The following is a 21,849-nucleotide window of genomic DNA, read 5'->3' on the forward strand; positions in this document are numbered from 1 at the left end:
GGGAGAATAGCCAAAATCAAACAACTGTAGTTTGGGCTGGTGTTTCTTTTTTTTTTCTGAGGAGTCAAAGTTCTTCTCTCTTTCCTCATCAGCTGAGTCAGTGGTACAAAGAGCTGCAAGAGAGTCTCAGACGGAACACGGTGTCCGAGACTGTAGAGGGCGCCGAAACAGACTTGGCAGAGTTCGAGCATCAGCGGAACATCACCGTGGATGCGTCAGTCAACACAATCAGTATTGGACAAAATTTAATCGATCAATTAAGGTGAGGATGGGTATTTTGTTTCTACATTCAGTGTACTACTCCATGGCACAAACGAAAAACAAAGACAAATGCACGTGCAGAAATGAACACAACTGCTGCGTCTTGTAGGCGAGCAGAGCTTTAGGGCCGTTTACCCGATAAAGCATGCAAAATGGTGTGTAAGAGGGATATATTGTGAAATTAGTGAGCTTGAGTACATAAAGTTATGCATGCCAATCTTCATGATCTCTTGTAAAAGAAAAAGGGAAATTCTACCCTCTGTGTCCTGCAGGTGTACTTGCCGTCATGCGGCAAGTACTGTAAAAGTGGATATTTTCGCGCGACTAATTTTTCGCGCTTGGCCGGGTACAAAGAGTTTGGCATGTTTTTTGATTCTGTGGAATCAAGACATCAACTACTGGGACATATGGCACGCAAAAATATTCATGTGCTTTTATTTTCACGCTAGCTTCTGGTTGCGCAAAAATTTCAACACCGCGAAAATTTCCACTTTTACAGTACATACTGTATATGCTGTTATTTTCGCGAGGGTTTAATTTTCGCAAATTTCGCAAATCACAGTTGGACCGCGAATTCAACAACACGCGAAAATGTCACCATAAAGGTAGTAGTGCGCTTATGAAGGACTCTGTGTCAATTCGTGCAAACAACATCTCACGAAAATGTCCTTGACCTCCTCATTCGCAAAAATATCTGTACGCGAAAATAACAGCGTATACAGTATGTAAGTCCACACATCAGAGTGATTGAAGATACGTATCTGTCTGTTAATCGTCAGGGGACAACCGTACTACCGACCATACTACCAGCCGTACAGTTAACAAGAAACTACTGAACAAGAGGCAGATTTATTGGTCTAGTCTGCAGCAAGATTTTGTTGATATTTGACATTTTGCCTTACCTGGAAAACATGCCTGACGATCAAACTCAAGGAACCCATTTTCGGCCTAGGCTGATTTAGTGGTCAGTGATGATAAATTTTCCCCCATGTGTGGAATAATCAGGAGTTGATTAGTCTAGGGAGGGACAGACTCTTGTTTATAATTCTGTCATCTGTAGTCTTAAAGTACCAGAACAGAGTGTTTGAGGTTTCAAAAACAGCTACAACATCATTGCACACACATGCACACCTATTAAAAGATGATATAAAGGATTAAGCTAATCATAGATATGCCAAAGATAAGCTGATATTGTATGTGAAATACAGTTTTGCACACTTGCTTTTCCCTCTTACTGAATGATAATGCAATGTACAAATACCATTATAATTTTATGGATGTTGTGTTCTTTATTCTTAATAAACATTCTGTAAGCAATGCCAGGTCATGTAGATAAACATATAGTCATACTTTCTTTCTTTTTTCAGATGAGAGCTAGTTTACCTATTAAAAAGAAATGAAGTTGAAAGAAAGATATTATTCAGAGGGGTGAAGGTTCAGGTGTGAGTTTCTTCAGTTTGTCTCCCTCTACAAATTAAATTTGTTAAGATCGCAACTGCTGATCAGCAGTTGCGATCTTCAATTTAATTTCTAGAGGGAGACAAATTGAAGAAACTCACACCTGAAGAAATGAAGTTATCATGATTAAAAGGGATTAAAACAGAGCTGATCAGTTCAAAGTGTGAGCAAAGCTAGACAAGCATCAAGCATAATGGTCATTTTGGCATTGATACATGCACATCACAACATGTATTATGTCCTGACATTCCGCTACTTCTGTCATATGACTATAACGTATAATACATAGAATACATTGTGCTATATTCAGCTTTATATCATTTTGCGAAAGATTAATGTGGCTTTTATTATCATTTGCATTAATTTCAATCAAATCAGTGACATTGAATTTTTCTTTTTCCCTTTTCATCATTTTTCTAAGAAGCCAGATTTTGTGCTGATCTGTTTTGCTCTGTTTTCTTATCTTTAGCCATAAATCTCTCTTCGTTTGGAAATATTTCACTAATTCCAGAGGTTAATTGGAGGTCATAGTATCACATCGTAGGTAGTGGGGTTGTGGAGGTTTACAACATTCCAGCACCGGATGATGTTTATTTCACACATGGCTAGATACTTAAAATGTGCCTAGGTACTAATAATCAATAGGTACTTTACAAGGATATTTTGTTGTTGTTGTGTTTGAGGTGCGTCAGGCATGCTACATGCATGCCTGTTTAGTCTTCATACAAGACTTTTTATTAGTTACTTGATATATTACTTTAAAGGGAGAAGGAAGGACCAGAAAGATCAATGATGATAAAAATTGTCATATATAGTGACTGTCCTTATATTTTATCTTAAAAAAACCCCAAACAACCCAGATAGTCATCACAATATGGTGACTTTGAAGTTGAATATTTGATTTGCCATTGGCTTTATGTCATACATAGTGAAAAAGAGCAGTTTTACAGGTTATTGTTAACAAGATTATTAGTATCATCATCATTGTCATCATCACCATCTTCACTATCATTACATTATGATTATCATTATCATCCTTGCTACTAAAAGAGAATCTCTCATATTGAGAGAAAATATTAGTTCATTACCATCTGCATCTATGTTTATCATAGGATGTATGTGCTCTCTCTTGCCCAAGAACCTGATTTTCCTTTGCTACCAAACTCAAAAGCCTTATAGGATAGCAATAACTTGTTGTAGGGACTTTTGGTCCTTGTGCTTGATGCTAATGTAGCTGTTCTTGGTAATGGCATGTGATTTAACAATATTCTCTTTGCCCACAATACAGTATGATTTGACAAGGATCCCACATTTTTGTTAGGTCCTGATCTTTTTGAACAAACTGTGTGACCATGGCACTCGTGTGGTCTCTTCATGTGCTTGTCTGTTTCACCGAGCTCAAAACAGCCCAATATTCAACATTCCTTGAAATTGTTAAAGTTTATTTATTCCCATAAGGCAAGGAAGACAAGGAAGGGGGGACATTTAACATTCCTTGAAATTGTGAAAGTTTATTTATTCCTGTAAGACAAGAAGGAAAAAGGTGTGTGTGTGTGTGTGTGGGGGGAGGGGGGGGGGGAGGGGACAACAACAGTAGGTGAACCAGCCTCTTTTTTTTTTATGTCAAAGCCCCACCCTCCCCCCCCCCCCCACACCCCACCCTCAGTGCTTTAATGGACCAATTTATGTCAAGTTTATGGATTGGTCCAAGGGAGGGGAAGATATATGGTGCAGCCTAGATATTTCTTAGGCTCAAGTGTATATTTTTTTTTTTTTTTTTTTGCGGTGCATTTTTCTTTTCTGTAAAGCTGCTGCAAGGTTGTCTGTTTCAACCCCCCTTGCAACTTGGCAAGGCGCATTTATCATGATCTTGACGAAGAAACTCTTGTCTGAACAGAGAAACCACGGGATAACCTGTGCATTTTGTAGAAGAGTTTGAAGCACTAGAGTCTCCGAAGTTATGTAGATGGATGCATCACCATGTTTCACCTAATATAGCAGATGAAGCATTAGTCTCTATGACTCAGTGATGTCTTCAAAGTAGATGTGTAGAATGAGAATGAGGGTTGCCCATACCTTCATGGTTACTGTAAAACAAAATATTTTTGCGGCATAAAATTTTTGCGAATTGGAGCCACATGTCTTTTTTGCAGCATATATTGTAGACAAGAACTTTTAGACAAGAACTTTCTCATTCATTTTAGTTTTATGAATCTTGGCTCGTGAAAATTGCAAAATTAAAATTAAAACATTTCTGGTTTTACAGTAGCTGTATGTCTGGTCATACTGACCCACTATGATGCTCAAATGTATCTCTATCTATCCATCTATCTATCTATCTATCTATCTATCTATCTACCTATCCATCTATTTATTTATCTATCTACTAGTATATGTCTGTCTATCTACATTCATTTCTAGTTCTCTCCCTATCTATGAATGTATCTAATGTATGTATCTTTGTATCTATCCATCTATGTACCTATCTTTCTATCTATCTATATATCTATCTATCTATCTAGGCCCTATCTATCTATCTATCTATCTATCTATTTATCTATCTATCTAGGCCCTATCTGTCTATCTATCTATCTATCTATCTATCTATTTATCTATCTATCTAGGCCCTATCTGTCTATCTATCTATCTATCTATCTATCTATATATCTATCTATCTATCTATTTATCTATCTATCTATCTATCTATGTAGGCCCTATCTGTCTGTCTATCTATCTATCTATCTATCTATCTATCTATCTATCTATCTTTCTTTCTTTCTTTCTATATGCCTATCTATCTATCCTACATATATCCTTCAATCTTCCCATCTGACTTTCTTTGTATTTTCTTTGACCATGAATAACCTGTCTTTTCTCTGTCTCTTACACTCTCTGTCTTTGTATTGGTTGCTGAGATTTGAAGGTTGTGGAGAATGGAAATAGTGCACTGTACCCGTAGGGTCGTCATCGAAAAGTAGACATCAGCCCAGAGTAGCAAACGAGAGTAACGAACAGGTGATTTGTAGCGTCAGGCAAAGAGGAATGATTGCGAGTTTTCTTTTCCGAAAACATTCTTGGAGCAGAGGAAATAATCTGTAATTGGAGGATAAATGAGAAAGCTTGAGGGGGGGGGGGGGGGTGGGGGGAGGAAGTAAGATTTGAGAAATAAAAGCAGGCTCTGAAGGGCTAACAGCTTGACTGGTTAGGCAAAGAGCTGCCTGGGTGTTTATTCTGGCCTCAGCCTCCAGTTTATTCAGTAGCAGGGAAAAAGACCCATTTCTATTGAGAAAAGGGGCAGTATAATAACTCCCTGGTACCAAGGACATCTCACTACCCCATTGTGTATGCATGGGACTGTGAGGAAACATGAGCGGTCCTCGAAAAAAAGTCTACAGTGCAGCCTCCCTTCCCCCCATGCGATATTCTTGGAACCTCACCCAACAAAAGAGACAAAACAACACTATTGCCAGGCATTAAAGGGACAACAAAAATGCTGCAGGTCATTTATTGTGTAATAGGATTTCACTCTTATTCTACCTGCCCTTTTTATTTGATAAAGGAAAAGGAACAGAGTGAGGGGAGGGGGAGTCTTTCCTAAAGCTTTGCTGCAATACCTGCAAAAATATGATGCTCAAATTACTTTCATTCCTTTTTAGCAGTCAAAGCATTTATCAAACTGAGCTGGCCACCAGCTTCCTGTGTTACACCATAGCGCTTCTTCCCTCCTCAAACATCCCCATGCCCCATTTTTTTTTTCTATAGCTGCCTTTCCTTTATAGGCCATCTGCAGGTCCGTAGATCCATTCACATTTTTTGCATCTTAGTATCTAAAATCAGTTTCATTTGCCACTGTTCATACATGGCCCAGAAAACTCATTTAGACGCAAGCAAAATACTTTATTCAAACTGGGCTTATTTACAGCTGGTATGAACACAGCGTGGCCCTGAGCACCGTAGTGTGTGCACCTAGTGTGGAGAGTTGCATTATGGGATTGAAAAAGCTTGATGTGCCATTCACACACACTGCATGAGGCAAATTATTGCCCAGGTTTCCAAAAAAAAAAATCAGGATAGACTTAAATTAGTTAAAGGACAAGTTCACCTTCATTAACATAAGGATTGAGAGAATGTAGCAATTAGTTGAACACATCATTGAAAGTTTGAGGAAAATTGGATAATCCGTTCAAAAGTTAATGAATTTTTGAAGTTTTTGTGCAGTCACCGCTTGATGAGAAGACTACTGCAGTGTATGATGTCACATGCATACAACAATATAAGGAAAATATAAAGAGAATTTCACAAAATTTCATCTTTTGAAAAAAGTGCACATTCCCTCGACTCATTACTGACATATGTTATGGGTAATATTATTCCCATGCGAAAAAAATGAAAATATGTTGAATTTTCTTTACATTTTCTTTATACTGTTGTACTCATATGACATCACGAGCCTTAGTAGTCTCCTCATCCAGCGGTTCTAACACAAAAAGTTTGAAAAATTCATAACTTTTGCATCGATTGTCCAATTTTCCTCAAATTTTCACTGATTTGTTCTACTAATATTGCTGCATTCTCTCAATCCTTACGTTAATGAGGGTGAACTTGTCCTTTAACAATTTGTGATAGTTAACAAGGTTTTGTGCCTTTAACCCGTCAAGGACAAGTCCCGAGTATACCCAGGCAAGTGTATAGGCAATTCGTATCTTCATGTTGATATGAATAAGTTGATAAGTCAACATGATATTAAGCTAAATATGCTGACATGTCAGTACAAAATGGATATTTAGTCAACTTAATAAGAAAACATCACTCACCATGTCAAGTAGATTGGCTCTTTAATGCTTCATTAGCACTGCATTTGAAACTCACTGATATTATCAGGCCGGTCAAGTTTGGGACTAGTTTTGTGTTGTTGGTCTTTGAACTTCCATACTCACATATGACCTGTGGAATACTATATCACTTTTGCCCTATTGGTGGCTCTCTCTCTCTCCATCATCTTGACAGGTTGACCGCTGCTTTGTGTTATCAATTATTGGCACTCGTGGCCTTCCATAGTTCAACAAACCAGTTGTCATTCCTAATATGAAACTTGTATTTCATACTAAAAGGTGTATAAAGTATTATGAATATAGATCGATGGATAGATTTGAAGCTAGTGTTACTAAATACTTGTAATGATGATATACTGACTGAGTGGCTGTGGTACAGCGTATATGAAACTCAGGGGAGTTTGCATCAGGAGGACTTTTGTCTCATGGGAGAAGACTGCTGTGATGGTATGGTGTAAGGTTATTTTTAGAAAGTTGGGTTTAAAAGCAGATATTTATCAAAATCATGCATTCAAAAGCTGGGTAATAATAACCATTTGAAATGATGACCTTGAAAAAATGCACAAGCAAACACAAATGCGATCATTGTCTAAAAGAGAGTATTGATTGGATCAAAGAAAGCAAAACATCATATTTTCCATTCCATAGATATTGGTCGTATTGGTGGAAAAAAAAGTGTTTACAAATATGAAGAATGATGGCCAATTTGGCTGATAATGATTTTGAAACATGTTTGCTCTTGTGCCTGTTGTTGATAGTCTTAACAGATGAGTTGATGGGTTGGGTTAGTGGAGTAATGCTTTGACCTTTAAGAGACTAAGTAGTACAAATGTCTGACAATTAATGCAAAACATGAAGACAAATATAAATGTGTCTTTGTATTTTTGTACTGCCTTGACCTTTACATCATTTGAAAATAGATCGATGAGTGTCAGTCACTCGCTTGAGAGACGCAAAATGCAAACAGTTGCACATTCAGTTGTATTTACTCAAACTGTATCAGGGAGTAGGAGCCTAACCATTTTTATAGTAAATGCATGTTTTTCATGTTGGTTTTCAGTGGATATTCTATATCATAAAACATGTGAGTTTTCCTTGACTTCTCAAGAACCCCCTCCCCACGTCTCTATTAAAATGAGACCTTGAAATTTCTAGGCAAATTGCATTTTAAAAGCCTTTTATGTGGAATATCATTCACCATTGATATGATACACTGCTATGGAATCCTAGAGATTCTTACGCTCTTCTGCTCCTCAAAGCATACTCCTCCTACCCATTCATATGTAGAGGCACTACCGGTAGCCTGTATAGATCTCTGTAGAGGAAGATGGGATGTGTTTGGAAGTGAGTGGCAGCAGCAGTTGATGTACAGTAGGTGGGAAAAGGCAATCAGTAGATCATGAAGTGTGAGAGAGAGAGCTGAGGGAGAGAGAAAGGTTGGGGGTGAATTGAGGATGAGAGAAGGGAATAGAGATCATCTGAGGTAAAGGGAGATGGATGGATAGATGAATTGATAGATGGATCGATAAATGGGTAGATAAATGAATGGATGGATAGAGTGAGTAAGAAATAGAGATAATCTCAGACATGGGTAACTGGATGGATAGATGGATGGATGAAAGGAAGAACTGATAGATAGATGGATAGATTAATGGAGAAATAGAGAGGAAAGGAGAGAATTTAAGGGAAAGAGAAATGGATGGATTAATAGATGGATGGATGGATGGATGGCTAGATGAATAGATTAATGGAGGGATGGAGAGATAGAGAGGAAAGGAGAGAATCTAAGGGAAAGAGAAACGGATGGATTAATAGATGGATGGATAGAAGGATGAATGGATGGATAAACTGATGGATAGATAGATAGATTAATGGAGGAATAGAGAGATAGAGAGGAAAGGGGAGAATCTAAGGGAAAAGGAAATGGATGGATTAATAGATGGATGGATAGGTGGATGGATGGATGGATGGATGGAGTGAGATAAGAGAGAGAGAGAAGATGCAACAGGGAAAAGGAGGGACCACGTTCATTTCACCGTGTTCATCTCGCCATGGTAGAATTCAATTAGCGTCGATTTTATTTGACAACAGATGATAGGCAACACCAGATCGTTGCCCTCGTGCCAGGCTCCACGCTTAGCTCCAGCAGTCTGATTGCAATGTTCGGGGGAAAAAAAACTGACATCGTAATTTACAAGCAGCCAGCAGGCCGATCGCGAGACTTCTGTAGGGCCCCAGCGGTCAATTTCATTAAGGTTGCGTCGATACATTTTGGCACTCCCCCTCCCTCTTTACCTCTGCTCTTTTCTCTGATGGCCTGCCTCCATCTCATTTGGTTTCTGTCACACACTGCATGCCTTACAATGTGGAACATCATCATCATCATTATCACCATCGTTATCAGTATCAATAACATCACCATCATCTTCACCGCCATCATCTTCACCGCCATCATCGTCATCATCATCATCAGCATCGTTATCATTACAATCATCAGGACCATCCTCATCACTATCATCATCATCATCATCATCCCTATTATCATAATTGCCATCATCATCATCATCATCATCACTATTATCATCATCATCACCATCATCGTCATCACCATCATCATCATCACCATCATCACCATCATCATCATTACAATCATCCTCATCCCCACCACCATAATCATCATCATCATCCCTATTACCATAGTTATTATTGTCATCATGATCACCACCACCACCACCATCATCATCATGTGCCATATTCTGTCCGGGAATTGATGATTATTTTCCTCCACATTTACTTGTCTCCTGTGAACTTTTTAGCATGCATGCATGCATGTCTAATTTCTAATATAGTGGGGTATATGATGGTAATGTCTATCAAAGTGATTCTTAGCCTGTCTTTGGAATACATCCTTTGGCTTTACCTCGAGGGAAATGTAAATCATTTCAGTACGACTTCAGTGACATGTTGGCTGAGAACTTCTGAATTGGACTCACTTAATTTTTTTTTTTTCATGGCATTGCTTTCATTTGCCATGCCCTTTAACAAATCTTGACCACAATGTGAGTTCAATGATCCACCCAGGTATAAAATCAATGTGACTGACACAGGGAGAGGATTGCTGGGATACAGCGGAAATTGGGATGATTACATCGTGAACATTTACTGGCAGAATAGTTGCAGAACATCTGTCGTTGATTATCAGAAAAACAAAACGCAGTGGAGACTTAAATATAGGAGCACTGTAGCGCAAGATGTATCTGCAGCATGGAATTTTAGTGAATTGGAGCCACTGGCCTTTTTCATGGGATTAATTTTTTAATGAATTGTCACTGGCATACACATATAGTGTAGTCAAGAACCTTTGCATGCATTTTAATCAGTCGAAGACTTACTGATTTTGCTATAACATGCATTTCCCATAGACTTCTGCCTGAGGTATTTCGGGAATTGTCTTCAACAGGTTAATTTTGCAAATCTTGGCTCATGAAGTTAATAAAATTAAAATGCATGCGAACATTCCTCATTTTACAGTAGATGGTGGACTCAGTTAGTAATATGCATTCTCATAAACGGTAAAATACTGCGATATTTTGTGCCATAATTTCTATTAAATGTAAATGCAAATACACCGCAAAATACACCCCGAAATACATCACAAAATTTGAGTACTGATTCAAACTTTGCAAGAAATATGCATGCGAGATGTGAACAGTGTTACAAAATTCATGTCTGATCGTACGATGGTGTTTTTCTTGCCTAACATGACACATGTCCCGCCTTCACCCATGGGATATAATTTATGTTCTTGTGCGAGGCTGAACTCAGAGGGGTATACACTTTATCAAAGTATTTCATGAATTGAAATGGTACCAATTGAATTACTGCAGTACCTATTACCTCAGTATTTTGTCATTGAGAATGGTGCCAACAAAATACCATTGTATTTTATACCACGGTATTTAACCCAATGAAGACTAGTCCCGAGGATACTCAGGCAGCTGTGTATGGAAAACGTGTGATATTGTAAAATTGTCCTCACTTGGTTAAAATGTGAATGCACCTATTCTGGTAAGCAGACACAAGCTTCATGAAGAGGTTCGCCATCTCGACAACAAATGAAGGAGATTTGATTGATGAAAGGAGATAAGAGATAATATGTGAATGGTGGTGAGAGGGGGAGGATAACGGGAATTACATCAAAATAGGAAAGAGTTGATGGCGGGGGGGGGGGGGTAGATTAATGGGTCAGACGTGAATGAAACTGGGACGCGCAGGAAATCAAAACGGAAGTCAATAAATGGAGGAGGAAGAGATGAGGATCTGAAAGTAGTAGAGTGCGGCAAGGAAATGTGATTGCCTTTTTGCTCCTGCCTCGTGCAAAACCAAACTGTTAGGAAGAGAGTTCGGCAATGTTAATCCGTCTTTTGACGTATATTTCCCTTTTGAGTGCTGGAAACATCCTTGTTGATTTGACAGGTGATTTCTCGTCTCTCTCCTCCTAAATTGCACAATGTCTTTGCCAAGTCAGTGCTCCCAAAGTTTGGTGGTAGGAGAAATGCAATAGCGCCATCTTGTGGCTGGAGTATGGAGAGTCACTTGTGGCCTTCAACATGGCCAAAAGGCTGGTACTCAAAATGTTGCATGACTAATGCCGTCATGAGAGTGAAGGATATTTTCATAATCCTCAATAAAATGTTGATAACTTGTCAAATTGGCTCTGATCGTAAAATTGTGTCATATACTACAACTTATTTCCATATGTAATAACTTTGTGTTCATTTTGTTCATTGTAATAAGATAGATTCATTCTCACATAATGCTGTCATATACACAAAGCCTCTATTTGAAACAATCTGTTTTTTTTTTTTTTGGGGGGGGGGAAGAGCTTGATGATAGAAGAGCCACCAGATATGTAGTTTGTGGTGTATTGTTCTTGATAATCATGTTAAGATATATTGATTGCGTTGTTCTTAGGGTCATTATACCAAGAGAAGAAATGTGACCCGCAACAACGGTTTCAGGCAAAAGTCGCAAGAGCAAATTCCCTCCTAGGCGGGGTACAAAGATTTTGACCATTATTTTTGTCGATTTAGGTTTTTTGCAGAAATCGAATCTTTGATATGTTTTCTACATCTACACTAAATTTCATGGCATAAGGCTAAGTTTTTCCTATCAAAAATGGAATTTTAAGCACCCTATGTTGGATCGCACTCGTCAGTTTCGAGCTTCTTTCGAACGCCGCGCCAATATCCCCAGTGTTGCTACGGCGCACGGTCTCGCATGCGATTGGCTGGTGCGTCGCATACATTTACATAATTCGGCTTTCGGAGACACCAGTTGCAGCGTGTGGGGAATGCTTTGTCCACGCGTGCACGATTACATGCTCCGTTGTTCTTGCACGCTCGCTCTGTAGTGCGTGCTCTTCGTGTGGCTTTCTGTCCAAACTATTCTACCGCAATGTTCGACAACAGAAGTGAAACAAAAATCGTGTAGCATGACATAATCGTGTGAAAAGAAAACTAAATATTCTCAAATGTGTCTACTTGTACATGTAGTAAAGATTATGACAGCAGACTGACTCAGTGGAAGGCAGATAAGAGGAAAGGAGCAGTCACATGTGACCAATTATATTCAAATACTACACGTCAAAATCGCACCAAACTAACGAGTCGTGTTTTTTTTTTTTTTAATTTAAGCATGACCCTTGCCAGCACTAGCAATTCTGCTTTCAAAAGGGTCGCCAATGATAAAGACAAATCAACCACAATGAAAACGCGATTTGTAAATGTGTGGATTCGCCACCGCTCTTGTTACATATGCACACAGTCATGGCGTGTAGAAACCATTGCGTAATACGTGCACCATACACGTCATGTACATGTACACCATACGTGCAATTATCGTATTCGCCATCTTGAAAGACGTACTGGTAAACAAACCCGAGCGAAACGCATTGTTTTTTCGGCTCCATACGCTAACCTCCGAGGAAGGTGCCCGGGAAATTTGACTCTCTCAGTGAGCCAATCAGAAGGCGATGTGGTTGCTAGAGGCGGGGCTTAACATCGATTGGCACCATCGTACGGATGGTTGATTCTCCCCTCGCATCGCCGCTCGGACATTGTCTTTGAGAAAGAGGTGAATCTTCAAAGCCTGTTTTCTCGCAATTTTGTCAGGCTAACAACTTAAAAAGTGCATTTTATTTCTCTTTCTATGCCCACTTATGGTGCCGAAGAATACAAGTGTTTTATATCAATGCAAAGCTTAGGAAATGGGCAATGTGATTCAGTGAAAAAATGAATTTTCAAAATTCCCGACTTTTGCCTGAAACCGTTGTCGCCGGTCACAAATGTAACAGTTTGGCCTGTAGGTGACTGGAAAACTTGTCAAGAACTCAAGGATATTGATGAAAACAAAAGATTATAGTTTGTTTTCACTGTGAAAGTAGTCTGGTTTTAATCCTGTGATTTGTCATATGTTAATTTTCATGTAATTTGACCCCCCCCCCCCAAAAAAAAAAAAAAAAAAATTATCCATGGCATTTGTTGTCAAAGAAATAATGAAATTACAAGACTACAATATAGAAATGAAACATTGATTTTTCTTTATTGGCATTTGCCTTGTCTTAAACTTAGATCCACAGTGGGATAATATGTTTGTCTGTTTGAACTTCTGCCCTTATCAGAAAAGGGTGTTCATTTGAACAAGTGACCAGATATTCCTGTACACATTCACCACTTACATGTATGATATCACTTTTTTTTTTTCTAAACAACCTTACCTGGCACAGTCTGTGAAAACGATTGATGCTAACCATGCTGGCACCTGGTTCCAACCCAAGTCATGACAAAAGACTATGACATCATCACTATGGTACTCTTAAATAGTTGTCCATGCTTGGTTATACATGTACCCCTGCACCACACTCATACATCTCTTTGGCCGTTTTCTTTCGTGTGCAGGCAAATCGAGATGGACTCGAAGAAGGTGAACTACGGCGACACCTGTCGCCATATCGACGGGATGCTGACCAGCCTGGACGAGGGCCGGAGTAAGCTAGATGACCTATGGGCCACACGCAGACTGAAGCTGGAGCTCTGCCTCCAACTGAGACATTTTGAGAGGGATGCACTAGAGGTACTGTAGATCCTTGAGTCATCCTCAAAAATTAACTTTATTTCAGACCTATTAATCTTTTCCTTTCAGCAGTCATGTCTGCAAGGACATCATGCTCACATGCTAAATATATTAACTAAACAGATTTTGCATCAAGTCCAGTGCAAAGAAAAGCAGATACATCTTATCAAAACAAAGTCTTCGTGAAAAATGTCTCAAAAGTACATGTTCTACAATTGTACATCAAAAAAAGAAAAGAAAGAATAGTTTTCAGAAGAGAATGGTACTTGAGAAAATCCGTGGCTTTTAAGGATTTAGTTCTTATATTCCAGTCCTTCATTTTTGTTTTTATCACTTCCTGAAACTGTACACATTTGATAAATGACAAAAATTTTGTTGAGTCAAACCAAAATGAAAAAAAATAAATGTGACATGTGAGTGAGAATGTAGCTTACTAAGTGGTGATTTCAGTATCCAACATTTCTTGAAAAAAGATGGATGTGTTGCACTTGTATTGAATTTAATATCAAAGAATTTTTTCTGTGATGTCTATTACTAGACCTTTACAATAAGTTTAAGAAGAAATCGGTAAATCCTGTGGAAAGTATCGTCCAACCACATCCTTAGTTGATTTTAAGTTGATGGTATGCATTTGGGGTAGAAAAGAAATGATTTAAGTTTCTTGAGAGCAAAGGAAATAACTTTTATATTAAACCTCTCTATCATACTCATGATTTTTTATTAAATTCTAAATTTTGAATCAAATTTGAATTGATTTTATATATCCTTCACAACAGCAACATTTTACAATACATATCCCTGGACAAATCAATATCAAAATCATCAAATTACAATGCAAAACATAGAAATGAATTACAAATTACACTGTAAATACAATGATGTATGAATTGGTGAATAACACAGGGTTATATCTACAATAGATACATGATTTATTTTTGTTTTATTTCCTCCATTCTTTCATTGTGTAATTCTTTAGCTTCTCAGCAAGTTGCCAATTTGGACGCAGGAGATGGATGCCAGGGAGTACAGCTTTGAGCTGGATGCAGCAGACTTCATCCTAAAATCTCATCTGGAGCTGGTAGAAAGCATCCAAGAAAACACAGTGCAACTCATCCAGAAGGTAAGACACGCCCACTTGAATATTATGGGAACCAGTGTGCCCCACCCACTTCATAGGAACCAGTGATTGCCACACCCACATAATGCCATGCCCATTCTAGAAACCCTTTTTTGGCAGTTCTCAAGGTATTCCTCTTTCTTCTCTTATTAGCTCACCTGAGCCAAAGGCTCAAGTGAGCTATAGCGATCGCCCTTCGTCCGGCGTCCGTCGTGCGTCGTGCGTCGTCCGTCGTCCGTCGTCCGTCGTCCCTCGTCCGTCGTGCGTCGTCCGTCGTGCGTAAACTTTTAACATTTTCATCTTCTTCTTGAAAACCCCAAGACTGATTTCCATCAAACTTGGCAGGTAGCATCCCTAGGGGGTTAGGAACTCAATTTGTTAAAATGGGCACCATGCCCCACCCAGGGGGCCCCCAGGGGGGCCCAAACCCCCCAAAATTAAGGAATCTGTAAAAATCTTCTTCTCTAGAACCAGAAGTGATACAGCTAAGTTAATACTATGAGTTAGTACATTGATGACTGTAGTTTCAAGTTTGTTCATGGCAGAATCAGGGGTGCCCCCCTTGGGACCCAGGGAAGGGGGGTGGGGAGCGGTCCTAATGGGGCCTAAATTGTACATTTTCATCTTCTTCTTGAGAACTCCATGACCCATTTTCACCAAACTTGGCAGGTAGCATCCCTAGGGGGTTAGGATTTTAATTTGTTAAAATGGGCACCATGCCCCACCCAGGAGGCCCCCAGGGGGCCCCAACCCCCCCCCCCCCCCAAAAAAAAAAAAAAAAAAAATGAAGAAATCTTTAAAAATCTTCTCTAGAATCAGAAGTTATAGAGCTAAGATAATACTATGAGTGAGTACATTAATGACTGTAGTTTCAAGTTTGTTCATAGCAGATCCAGGGGTGCCCCTCTTGGGGGGGGGGGGGGGGGAGGTCCAAATGGGGGCCTGAATTGTACATTTTCATCTTCTTCCTGAAAACCTCATGATGGATTTTCGTCAAACTTGGCAGGTAGCATCCCTAGGGGGTCAGGATCTCAATTTATCAAAATGGGCACCCTGCCCCACCCAGGGGGCCCCAGGGGCCCCCCAATCTCCCCAAATTAAGGAATCTTAAAAAATTTAGGCCCTTTTTTTTTTTTTTTGTACATTTTCATCTTCTACTTGAGAATGCCTGGTCAAATTTTAGTAGAGCTGTGAATAATTTAGATTAGTGACTGCGTGAAAGGTGAACTTGCGATACTCAGGTGAGCGCTAGACCTGCGGGTCTCTTGTTCTTTGTGCAATGGACCCTACTTATTAAAGGACAAGTTCACCTTCATATACATAAGGATTGAGAGAATGTAGCAATATTAGTAGAACACATCAGTGAAAGCTTGAGGAAAATTGGACAATCGATGCAAAAGTTATGAATTTTCAGAACTTTTGTGTTGGAACCGCTGGATGAGGAGACTACTAAGGCTCGTGATGTCATATGAGTACAACAGTGTAAAGAAAATGTAAAGAAAATTCAACATATTTTCACTTTTTTCGCATGATAAAAGATCACATGACTTGCGTCTTTCTAAAGACAATGGGAATGATACTACCCATAACATATGTCAGTAACGAGTCAAGGGAATGTGTACTTTTTTCAAAAAATGAAATTTTGTGAAATTCTCTTTATATTTTCCTTATATTGTTGTACGCATGTGACATCATACACTGCAGTAGTCTTCTCATCCGGCGGTGACTGCACGAAAACTTCAAAAATTCATAACTTTTGAACGGATTGTCCGATTTTCCTCAAACTTTCAATGATGAGTTCTACTAATATTGCTACATTCTCTCAATCCTTATGTTAATGAAGGTGAACTTGTCCTTTAAACTCTCATTAAATCCCGGCAAGTGTCTTACCCGTAAGACCACTGACTAGGTGACATTAGATGTTGTGAAAATAATGAACTCCTTCTTTGAGAATATAAGCAAAAATATGCAACATGCAGCTTAAAGAAAAAGGAATGTAGAAATCAAATCTAATCAAATCAAATTAAATCTGATGTTTTCATAGCCAAACTATCTGAGAGGCGAGAAATCAGCTTGAAAAAGTGTTCAAGGGGAGCTTTCTGAAATTGTTGGAGTGCACCAATCACAATAGGCTAAAGTTTCAGCGCATACATCACTATGTACATTGTAAATGTACAAGGTGCTTACACACATTTCAATTAATCTGCTTTTATATTTACACATGTATTTTTTATGAGGTACACGTAGTCAGCTGTTCATGATTAATAGGGAATGCTGCTACAATGCAGGCCAATAAAAAAAAGAAATGATATCAGGCTATTTTGTTGTTTGTTTGTTTGTTTTGTTTTGTATTTGTGAAAATGTTGCAAACAGGCAAGCATGTCTGTAGGCATAAAACTGAAAGTTTTTCCACCTAGTTCTACGTAGCCCTGTTACCATAGCAATGAATAGTCGCAGGGACCTGGTGTGTTTATAGGAGTGCAAATTTCCGTCCCCTGCATTGACTAAAAAGCCTTGTCAGTGAGGTCATAATTTGCAGACTGTATGAAGAATTGGAAGTCAGTTCTGAGTCAATGCACAGCTCCACACACAGAGATTGCCGTCGGTGGTGGCAGCATCATGCAAACCCTGACCGCTCATCTGCCGACACACACACGATCCAGATGTGCTGGTAGGCCGTTCCTTTGGTTAAAGTGGAATTCCTTCCCCCTTATGCTCTGTAGGAGATGAAACTACACGTATGTGAGCTTTCCCTTTGCTTAGCATAAGATTTTTTACATACCCTTTTTAGCTTAGGGTCAGTCTTGTCAGTGTCAGAGTATGTGTGGACTGGATTTCTCAGAGGGAACACAATAAATATGTCGGTCTTTAGTTTCCGGACGTTCAGTCGCAGGAGAGGGAATGTGCTTGTCATGTCTTACTGTCGCCTTTGATTGCTTGTGGGATTGTTTACCGGAATAATCGCAGTGCAGGGAAATCAGACAGGGCATTGTGTTTTGGAATGACAAGTAATGTTGACAATCTCATTTTAGGGGCATATCGATGTATTGTTTAAAGCACTGTGTGAAAACCCTTAGATTTTGAAGGAATGTAATTGGAAATTCATGTCAACGTGTAACAACCAGGATCTATTAGTGCATTTTTGATGCAACAAAATTCCTTTTAATTTTAGAAGGAAAAATGCTTGTTGAGAATTGATTAGGCATCAGAGGAAGTCACTCAAACCATCATGTGCTATTGTCTATGGCCTTCTGTCTGTTAGCAGCAATTTCTGTCCGTGTATGACTGCATCTGTTTTGCTATGGAAATATCAGCGGCAGTCAGGTGGATGGTAGCTTCAGCTATCGGCTGTGTGCCGGGCATCTCACGACTGGCTGATTTGTTGCCATTAACCCTTGCAATCACACATTCTGGCCTGGAATTTTATAATCTGTTCAGTTGTGGAATGTGAACTCCTTCATTTTTTGGAGGGAATTGTTTGTCGCTGGCCGACGATATGTCTCTCGGAAAGAAAACGTGGCCCAGGAGGAAAACTGCAGCAGTGAGTATGAGTCTAACAAAGATTTTGGGTGGAGGGCAGCTATGAGGACTGTCTAAGTGACAGTAAAAATCCACTTGCGACCTCTGTCGTCAAACATCATTGTGCAAGAACATGGTGGTCTTTGCTTTCTGATTTGTAAAGTTTGAATAAAGTTCAATTCAATTTAACCCATTTAGGATGAGCTGATTTTGTTCTAACACACATTTCCCACAGACACCTGCCCAAGTATACTTGGGACTACCCTTCAGTAGTTAATGTTTACAATCATTTACATGAAGTCGAAATAACGAAGAATCACCTGCCTTGCATAAAGTATTGAGCAAAAATGAACACACAAAATGTTATCTCAGATATTTTTAATCAAGAGATTTACAATACTGTATGAGGTCATGGTGTCATTGGCACTGTATCTAAATCGCAGATGTCACCTTGACCAAAAACACTAATTTAATGAAAATTTGAGAAACTTCAAAATTCTGTAACTGTATTTCTTTTATCCATTTGTGATGTAAATTTTACAGCTTTGTTTGTTTGATATGACTCCTTTTGTTCAAGTCAACTAACTCAAAAAAGAGAGTATCCCTTTAAAAGTCAACTTATGGAGATGTTTAGGCATGTCTGGGTTTGTGTCCACAAAACATTTATGATATTTCATGAAGGGTGCAATGAAGACATGCCAAGAGAAGTTTGCAGCACGATACCCAGTGGGATCCACTTTCCCTCAGTATTGGTTTGGAATGTAAGCTTGCGGAATCTTCTAGGAGAGCGGCGTCTCTGGCAAGACATAATTTGATTGGATCACTAAAATCCAATCTTAAGCGTGGCGCAATGATTGACGCAGATTCCGTCTTTATCTGCCAATTAATTAAAGGAGTTGTGACTGTTACATATCGTCATGGGAACGAGTATGATGTACAAACAGTGTGGTCTCCTCCACGGATTGACAAACTTTTATTAGACTTGATATGAAGTACCGTGTTTGACATAAGTGCATCTTAAAGGGTAACAGAAATTGGGACAAATTGGGATGAATAAGCCAGTTCGGAGTTAGCTCATGGGCACATTGGTCCGAATGACCTTTCTTTTTTCTCAGTCGGTTAGGGGCACTTCACTCGTTTTCATACACCTTACATGATGCATATAAGTTTTACGTAACAATTTATGGGATTCATCAATCCTGTTCAAACAAAGAATAAACTTGCGAAGACCAGATGATCAGAATGATCTGTCAATTACACTTTAGAAAGCATCCATTTCATTATTTTGCATTGGATGTATTGGCAATCTCTTTTTATTGATACAGCTGTATTGCCAAATACCACTTTTGCTGTCAGGTGGATGTGCTGGCAAGCGGCATTTATAAGGATTACATGAATAATCATTACATCACAGATGCTTATCCGAGTGAATTTAAAAACCAACATGCATATTGGTCCGAATGACCTTGTTTCTGCTCATGCGCAAAGTGGAACTCCGAACTGGCTTATTGCTAAACCAGCTAGACAGGTTGTAAATAAGATCATACTATTTTGTCATTTCTATACATGTAGCTTATTTATAATTATGGTAACAAATATTCCCCCATGAAACCCAGGTGTTTTGAGAGAAAACCTTCCAATTCTGTTATAATATTTTTTTTGGGGGGGGGGGGGAGGGAAAGGGAAGGCAATCTTCCATGTGGCGGAAATAGATTATAGATAAACAAAAATCTTATAAATTATTTGTACTTTATTAATCACTATAAAGGCCAAATTCAGCCATTGCAAAGTGTGTTGTAGGCTTTCTTGCACCTAGTTTTTGTGTGAAAGTATAACATTGAATGCATTCTCATTTTTGCTTAAAGTTTAAAGATTAAGCTTCTAACATACATGAGTAACTTTGGGTGATTTGTATTTTGTGTACTGTAGATTAGATACAATGTATGCTCACACGCAGTGAGAATATCTGCCGTTGCTTTTAGCGGCACACATACATTGTATAACCGACAGATACCTGCACTTGTAAGGGTACATGTATGTCAACAAATAACTCTAGAAATAGATGAAGGCTGTTGTTTTCTGTTTGGGGCCTTCCTTATACAGTGCATCAACTGGCTATTAAACCTGAAATGGTGTCACTTGTCAGATAATATAGATCTCATGTGCAATTTGCACACAGCTTCATGTGTATGTCTTCATATTTCTAATGTCATACCCAGCAATGTGTCTTATCACTTGAACTTTGTCTTTTATTTTCCTCGGCCATGGTGGTAATATTTTTGTTGCCTTGTGTTTGTTTCTATATATGAAGAATTCAATCACAAAATGGATTAAGCTTAATTTTCAAGCATTTTAAAATAAGTCCATCATTAGATATAACCTTTTCAATGATATCTCACTTGTTCAATGACAAGAAATATTCATGAAGGTATAATTTATTAAGTATCACATATTTTCTTATGATTTTATTTGTTTTTTTATAGCAGGTGTAATGACAAAAATCTAAAATTGAAAAGAATTGACATAACTCGTTTTCAGATCAAACTCTTCATACATTGTATGTATCATGATTATGAATATGAATCACCAATATGTAGTTATTATCAATCCACAAACAACAACAACAACAAAATGAGATTGACTGGTAAGGTACCAGTGTCATCATAAATCACCCCCCCCCCCCCCGTCAGCATTTATTCATAAAATGTTGTTTACTTGACAGTGTCTTCAAATGAATTTCTTCCCTTTTTACCCCAGTTTTGTTTTGTTTTGTTTTGTTATTTTGAAGAGGGATTACAGAAGATTGGCAAAAAGTAATTGCCTTGATGCTCAGAAAAATTGCAAGTGCCATTACCAACCTGCAACAAAAAATAAGGTAGACAAACGTGCATCTAGCATGGGAATAACTGTGGCAATCCTGATCAGTCAACACTCGCATAGTCATCATGACGTATCTAGATGGGGCTATTAGATTATCTGCAGAATAAGAACCAAGTGTTAGAGAGAAAGCAAGAGAGAAAGAGAGTGGGGGAGGGGGGTAGAGATAGAGAGAGAAAGTGCGACAAATAAATTACACTTTGTACATTGCCATTCAGCGGAACCCAGCCTCTTTTTCCGCCCGCCATAAATGAATTTTTTGTATTTATCGATGCTCAATTTTGAATTTCCTCTCTGCAATGCCAATTGATTTTGTTGCGGGATGGCTCATCGTAAGAAATCAATGAGGTCCTGTAAACGGCTTTGGCAATGGACCGGTCTCTGTCATTTTTACGCTGTCAGTGAATTTAACAACAACATCAGTGATACTGGGAGAGGGATATAGAGCGATTAGGAAACTTTAATTGGACACAATTGTACGCTTTGCTCTGGTTGTGTGGGAATGTCGTGCAAGGATAACTTAATGCATGCAAGCAACAAGTCCCGTGGTTTGGAGTTGCCACAGATGAGAGCGAGGGAGATTGGTTAGATGCGTTGTGGAGGGATCAAAGTCACAATAAACACGGCGTTCAGTATTTGGTACTTAGTGGC

At 38.8% G+C, this 21,849-nt stretch overlaps 1 protein-coding gene across 1 annotated transcript in view; it reads left to right on the plus strand.

The window, feature by feature from the left end:
- The window catches only part of LOC140245536 (triple functional domain protein-like), a 333,573-nt gene that overhangs the window by 131,008 nt on the left and 180,716 nt on the right, over positions 1 to 21,849 (plus strand). Inside the window, exons 15-17 of the mRNA XM_072325101.1 lie at positions 93 to 262; positions 13,511 to 13,685; positions 14,662 to 14,805. Coding sequence (XP_072181202.1) covers positions 93 to 262; positions 13,511 to 13,685; positions 14,662 to 14,805 — 489 coding nt within the window. The remainder of the gene's footprint in view (positions 1 to 92; positions 263 to 13,510; positions 13,686 to 14,661; positions 14,806 to 21,849) is intronic.

The sequence above is a fragment of the Diadema setosum genome, chromosome 22, assembly GCF_964275005.1.
Source record: "Diadema setosum chromosome 22, eeDiaSeto1, whole genome shotgun sequence".
Lineage (NCBI taxonomy): Eukaryota > Metazoa > Echinodermata > Echinoidea > Diadematoida > Diadematidae > Diadema > Diadema setosum.